This window comes from Corylus avellana, chromosome 8 (genome assembly GCF_965113065.1).
Source record: "Corylus avellana chromosome 8, dhCorAvel1.hap1.2, whole genome shotgun sequence".
NCBI classification, from domain to species: domain Eukaryota; kingdom Viridiplantae; phylum Streptophyta; class Magnoliopsida; order Fagales; family Betulaceae; genus Corylus; species Corylus avellana.
This window is the reverse complement of record NC_142497.1, coordinates 329,465-336,378: the sequence shown is the minus strand read 5'-3', so window position 1 is coordinate 336,378 and position 6,914 is coordinate 329,465. Positions and strand designations below refer to the sequence as shown.

Here is a 6,914-nt window from a genome sequence, read left to right as displayed (position 1 = left end):
GGTGTGAAATGGTGCCAACTCAAGGTCTATTTATTACATTTCTGGATCCTTGGAAACGTGTCTAAGCACTGGAGAAAGGAAGATAACTTCTTGATTAATCAATCGGTTTATGCTTCTTTGTTCTCCTCATAATTCTTTTAAGATCCAATTATTGCATGACAGACTGTGTTTAAGAAGTTTTAAAGGATGAAATCAATCAAATATTTTGATAAAATAAAAAAATAAAATAAAAAAAATTAGAATCAACCCTTTGTTATTTAAATTAATCCGGTTAATATTGGTGGAGATGAGCAAGCTAGGCATAACTTTAATGGAAATGGAATATTGGCTATTTTGCATGAGTATTGCTAGTAGTACTATTAATTTTTATTATAAATCTCTTATAAAATTAACGTGATAATTTATGTTTTACTTGTCACGTGAAATCATCGGTCACTTACCATAATAGTCATGTCAGTTTATGGTAAATTTCACGTGATTGGCATCGCCGACATGGTAATTGCTATACACATAGATTAGTGACTGACATGATAAATGTATCGTGTGAATTATATATCTTCTTAGTTATAAGGATGTAGTATATATTCTAAGTATTATACATATAAATATATATGAAACAGCTAGCAATTAATTCAGCTAAAAGTTGAAAGTAATGTGGAAGTCATTTCTCCCTTGGTGCATGTACAAGTAGGGCATATACATATATATGCTTTTCATTATGTGCAAATGGCGTCCCCTGCTTTCTAGCTAGATGAACCAATTATATTTGACCGTTGTGAAAGTCGAATCTTTCCAGAAATTGCTTCATTGCATTGCTTTGACCCTAAACATGGAGGCCGAGTCACACAAACTCCCGTCCTGTTTTCTTTTAATTTCTTTTTCAATTTTGCATCTCTTGCCTGGCCATGTGGAGATTAGCAGAGTCCATTTGGAGAAATCTGTGATCAAAACCCAACCCCTCTTAGAATAATTAGGTAGCATATTGGTTAAAGAAAATAATAATGATTGTGCTGTTAATCAGTGTTCTAAATGCCATAATCAAAGCTATTAGCTAGCCAGTTGGAATTAATGTTGATGTTCTAGCTAGGTCATCAACTCATCTTTCATCATACATCTAATTACAGAAAGAAAGTCGAATTAATAGAACTACGTACACTTGAATAAACAAGTGATGTTTCCCCTCCTTTAACATATATTTATTAAATTCAACTGATCGATCTTAAATGGGTTGGACTTGAGGCTCACAGAAAGTAGAAGATATTTTTGTTGGTTGCTATTTTAAGTGCCAAAAGGATTGGTTTCCTGTACGTACGTTATAATTAAGGTCTTAGAAAAGATAAACTTACAACTACAACCCAAACATAAAGATGTAATTGATGAAGTTGTTCCAGTTAGTGCCTTTGCGCTTTTGTCTCCAACATTTTTTCTAGCTCCCGGCCGCAGTGGATCACTAGAGTATGAGAAATGATAATACCCACATCACATGCATGCAGTCTAATTAATTCCCTCACAAATTCAGAAGATCAGAAAGAGGGAGAGTTTTGAAATGGGTAAAATCTGCAATGTGCTTGCTCAGTTCAGGAAGACTGGAAGAGGTAATGTTCCTTATTAGAGAACAAAGAAATTATGCTCCGATCCATTTCGTTGTTGGGCTTCGGGATGACCGACCCAGAGGCTTCGGGCCTGGCGATCGAGAAATCGTCATAAACATCATAATCGTGTTAGTTAATGGTGTTGTCATAAAGGGATACGTCATCTTCTAATTAACCAGAAAATTCCCAGAGTGGCAGACGAAGATATGAGATCATGACTCACTTGCCAAATCTCATCAGATCATGATGAGATAGATGATCATCTTAATCAAGTGAAGACCCTGAGAATCAGAATATTATTGCGTCAGCCATGGCCTTGGGGAAGATGATGATGATGATGATGATGATGGTGGAGACACCACCAGCAACCCCACTACCATGCCATTACCATCTAATTATTGAGTATTATTATTATTATTATTATTATTATGAGTACTGAAACGTCGTCGCAGTGAACCCAATAAGGGCCATATGCATGCATGGAGACTTGGAGAGTATGATCATAACATGCACAGTACCATTACTTTACTGCCATTCTTGATTCTTCAATCTTTGTGATTAGTTATAATAATATATTCTTATAATTAATAAGTTGTGTTTTTATTTAATTAGTACGTGCCTAGATTTTATGGAGACTATTATTGTGCATGCTTAAGTGAACTCTAATTAAGATTGAAGATTAATCCAATGCAATATATGTGTGTGTGTGGATGATGTTCATAAAAAGAAGTTTCTATTCTAAGGAGATTTTGTGTAGATGGTTTTGAGTAAATAGACACCTAACGGGATAGATTGTTAGATTCTTTTATTCATGATCAACCCTTAAAATTTGTATAGAATTCTAGTAACTATTTTATTTTAGGAGTCTATTCCATGCACTAATATTTTTGGTAAAGTTAACTTCCAATGGCCTGGAATGAGCATGGGCTGGGCCCATTTTGCTTGCTTTTTTCAGCTTTGGGCCAAGTTGGACTGCTTCAAGTAATTCAACATCCCAATATGATGAGCACGTGTCAAAGAAAGAATGATGGTAATTTGTGTTGCTCTCAATATAGGAAATTTTTAAGGTGGTCAAATACACACATTAGAGCATAGGTTTGAATTTCGCAATGAAAATTTACATGTTTGATTAATGTAGACTACCATGAGTTTCACTGACGTTCTAATGAAACCCAGTCAAGTTATGGTTCGATTGAACTTAAAAAAGTACTTCTAATTCTTACTGTTTAAACTCTTAATTTACAATTCTTAGCCATAGGTATTATTATGGTGACTGATCGTCACATCCTGCCTTTTTAATTAAAATAATAATAATAATAAAATCTACTCTTAGTAATTCCTACTTTAGTTTGATTTTCTGTAGTAAGCACCATTATTGATATCATTACAATTCGAATCCTTGAGGTGATACCATTGTGCCATTGCAAGGTGGCCCTTGTGTAAGCCCCACAATCCACAACACAAGCTTTTATAACTTTTGCAAATAAGAACTTGGGGGAGGGGATTAGTTAGATTGGCCTTATGTCCATGAGATGATGCCATTATGCCATTACAATGTCGTCATTGCTTAATTCTCACAGCAGAAGCCTTTTTATGGGGATTAGAGACAATAATTTATCTGAAAAGACAGTCGAACCCCATTTATTTAGATTACTATTTAAATAACAAGTTTTATATCGAAACAAAATAGGGTTTGAATATTCTCTCACATGAAATGCTAGAAATGCATGCAATATATTGAGCTCTTTGCACCCAATTCTAATTGGCAATCTTTTAGGGTATTAGCTAGAAGATATTAATTACTACAGACGCAGTCCTTGTATGGATGAGATGGGCATTGTCACGTGCTTTAAGTCATTGTCACGTGCTCTTACTTATAAAGACCTAAAAGGAGACCCCAATCCAAAAGCAAATCCTCTCCAACCCCTTTCAAGCACACCAATGGGGTAATAATGCTGGTCAGTTGGAGGGAAACTCATCTAACCGTCCATTCAACGTCGAACGGTCATGATCATTTCCGACCTATTTTCTTTTCTTTTCTTTTGTGTTTTTGCTGACAACCTATTTTCTATTCAGAATATGATTTGATTACAAGTTTTGAGGAGTAACAAATACACAAACAACAAAGAAGCCAAAGTAGGGTGAAAAGAAACAGAACAGAGAAAACAGAGAGAGAGAGAGAGAGAGAGGTTTGGTTGAAGATAACAGAAAAGCGGCCATTTTTTTCTTTTTATTTTGATTTCTTTAGTCCTTAAAGATCAAAACTAACACATACCCAGAAATCTTACAACGCTGATTTCGGATTCTTTTAACTTTCTCGGGAAATTTCTTCTTTTGATTTTCTCTCAGATATTACAAGTCTTTTTAAATGAAGTCTCGTCCTTGTAATCTCTCTCTCTCTCTCTCTCTCTCTCTCTCTCTCTCTGTGCAGTAATGGATTGTTTGGTTGCCGAGAAAGAAGTATAGGAAGCAAAATTGAGTTATTTGAATCTGAAAAGTGGTGATTCTGATTGGATTCTAATTTTTTTTTCCCAGACTTCCTCAGCAACCAAACAACGTCCTTTACTCTGTTATTTGCTTTATATGAATGCTTAAGGATTTCAATAATTGGTCTTGCTTTATCTTTGAAAATGCAGCCTGATTAGAGACCAATTTCATAGAACACGTCGTGTTGTCCTCGGATCTTGAGGTCAGTAGCCACAACTCGTACACAGATTGGCACTATCTTCTCGCACTTTTTTTTTCTTTTTTCCAATTCGCAGTATATCTCAGTTTCCAAGAGAAAACCCAACTGGGTATTGGTTAATTTGTGAAAGTTATGATATTTTGTTGCAGGGAAATGGACAAGGAATCCAAGATTCAAAGAGGGCATAACAACAATAGAGCTACAGAGACTGACTTTGGGTTGCAATGGGGGAACAGAAAGAGGCTTAGATGTGTGAAAGTCAAAGACCAAAGCTTAGCCAACAAATCGGACTGTTTGGGGAAGAAGAAAATAACTTCTCGTGTCGATCGCTGCGTGGTTGGCACCGCCGAGAAAGACTTGGTTTCTCCGCAGGCCCATCGACTCAACAAGTAAGATTAGCTACAACCCTGATGAAAAGAGAGGAAAATTTTAATTTTTTTCTGACGAAATGTGAGAATGTATAATGAAGTTTGTGTCTTTCACCGACTTTCTTCAAAACTAATTGGTGGTAGAGAAATTTTCAGGCTTTAGAAGGCGTAGAAAACGATTTTACGGTCTGTGTTTGATAGCTAGGAAAAGGTTGGGAAAAAAGAAGGAAAAAAAGGGTCAAATTCGGAGTCATATTACGGTTTGTGGTTGGAGTGGCTGCCATGCTTTGGTTAGATACACAAAGAGCATATGATTTGTTATCCCCTTTCTTAAATTGGCTGTTATTAATAGATTAGATTGACTTTACTATGTTAGCTTAGTTTGATCTAATGATGTGCCACTGTAAATGGAAGAAAACAATTGAAAATAAAAAAAGAAAGTTTGATTTGATTTATATCTGATTGGTTGCTAAGAAAAGGTTTTTTTGATAAGTAAGTTGCTAAGAAAAGGCAGGAAAAGAAACATACAACAATAGGAATCATATTGCAGTTGTTGTTGAAGTGGTTGTTATTACGATCATATGAAAGTACTCCTTAGTGTAATCTTATAGGACTTTTACACAAAACCTAATAGGTCATTTAGAGAAGGAAATTGCTAAACTTTCTGTTTGTTTTTGGTCCCTTAGGAACTCTGACTCGCCCTTGAATAACCGAAAGGTGTTGATGGCATCACCAGAAAAGGAAGATCGATATTACACAACAAGGGGTTCATTGGGCTTTGATGATAATGGGAAGGTGTTGATGGATCATGTAAAGGAGGATAAACCGCTTGTTTGGCCAAAGCTTTTTGTTACACTGTCTAGCAAAGAAAAGGAGGAGGATTTTATGGCTATGAAAGGGTGTAAGCTTCCTCAGAGGCCCAAGAAGAGGGCTAAGCTGATACAAAGAAGCTTACTCGTAAGTCTATTAATCATACCTGTGAGGAATTTTCTGTTTTGATATGAAAATTAGGCAGAATACAATTTTTTTTTTTTTTGTTTTTTGGACTTGGTTGTATGTTTATGCCTTTATTTTTTCCGGTATTCTGCATGCAGTTGGTCAGTCCCGGTGCATGGCTGTCGGATCTGTGCCAAGAGAGGTACGAAGTGAGGGAGAAAAAGGCTTCAAAGAAGGTATTGATTTCTTGTGGTTGTTTAATGATTCCCTTAATGCTGTCATAGTTGCTGAGAAAATGTAGGAAAAGAGAAGAAAATTGAAATCAATCGAGTATTAGATTGGGATTTGAAATAACTGTCTACTCAGCTTGAGCTTTGACTTAAATGAATTTTCTTTTACTTTTACCTGTGTTTTCTGAGCAACCATATATAGAGATCTAGGTAAATTCGTACAGTTGATTTGTTGTGTTTGTTTAATGATTCCCTTAATGCTGTCTTGGTTGCTGAGAAAATGTAGGAAAAAGAGAAAAAAAATTGAAATAAATTGAGTATTAGATACTTGGGATTTGAAAAAACTGTGTCCACTCAGCTTGAGCTTTGACTTAAATGGATTTTCTTTTACTTTTACCTGTGTTTTCTGAGCAACCATATCTAGGGATATAGGTAGATTCATACAGTTGCTAGAAGGGTACGTGATTTGGCTAAAAATGTGATGCAGAGACCCAGAGGATTGAAGGCGATGGGAAGTATGGATAGTGATTCAGAATGAGAAATTTAAATGGATACAGAGGCTTGCAGGGAATTTAATTTTTGTGGTAGTTGAGAAGTGGAGGGAGAGCAGAAAAAGGGGTGGTGGGGTTAAAAGCAAGAAAAGAAAAAGAAAAAAAAATGAAAGAAAATCAATGATGAAGAGGATCTGTGTCTTATATTGTTCTTCTTCTTCTTCTTTTTGTAGAAATTTCTCTGCCAGTTTTACTTTCCCGAAATAATTTTCTCACTTCTTTTCTTGGCATGGACTTGTTCCTTGTCCTTCAATGATTCTTTTTGTCTACTTCTGACCCATGCTTTACATTTTGCATTTATTTCATCTCACGGGTGCTGCCGAAGGTGCATTGCATATGCATGGGCACATTTACAACTGGTTTAGATTTTGGATTTGAGCTATCCAACCCTAGATCCCTTGCCACTGTAAATGGTAAAAGGGTCATCCCGGAATCTGATATTTTGAGTAATGCTTCTATTTATACTCATTTATCACATTCATTTCACACCGTTTAATATGGTGTGGTTTTAGTGGCTTTTTTTTTTTTTTTTAAGTAGTTGACATGAAAAG

General features: G+C 35.6%; 1 protein-coding gene across 1 annotated transcript; it reads left to right on the top strand.

Moving 5' to 3' along the window:
• The first annotated feature begins 3,683 nt into the window (after positions 1-3,683).
• Positions 3,684-6,634, top strand: LOC132164129 (uncharacterized). Its single transcript, XM_059574557.2, has 6 exons — positions 3,684-3,976; positions 4,229-4,281; positions 4,428-4,667; positions 5,333-5,603; positions 5,741-5,818; positions 6,300-6,634. The coding sequence occupies exons 3-6, from the start codon at positions 4,432-4,434 to the stop codon at positions 6,348-6,350; spliced, it is 636 nt and encodes a 211-aa protein (XP_059430540.2). The 5' UTR covers positions 3,684-3,976; positions 4,229-4,281; positions 4,428-4,431; the 3' UTR covers positions 6,351-6,634.
• Positions 6,635-6,914: the final 280 nt, after the last annotated feature.

Excerpts from the sequence above, each read along its gene's own strand:
- LOC132164129 (XM_059574557.2), top strand. The coding sequence starts at position 4,432 with ATGGACAAGGAATCCAAGATTCAAAGAGGGCATAACAACAATAGAGCT. Across the intron at positions 4,668-5,332 it reads CAGGCCCATCGACTCAACAA|GAACTCTGACTCGCCCTTGA; the intron begins GTAAGATTAGCT and ends TTGGTCCCTTAG. Across the intron at positions 5,819-6,299 it reads AGAAAAAGGCTTCAAAGAAG|AGACCCAGAGGATTGAAGGC; the intron begins GTATTGATTTCT and ends AATGTGATGCAG.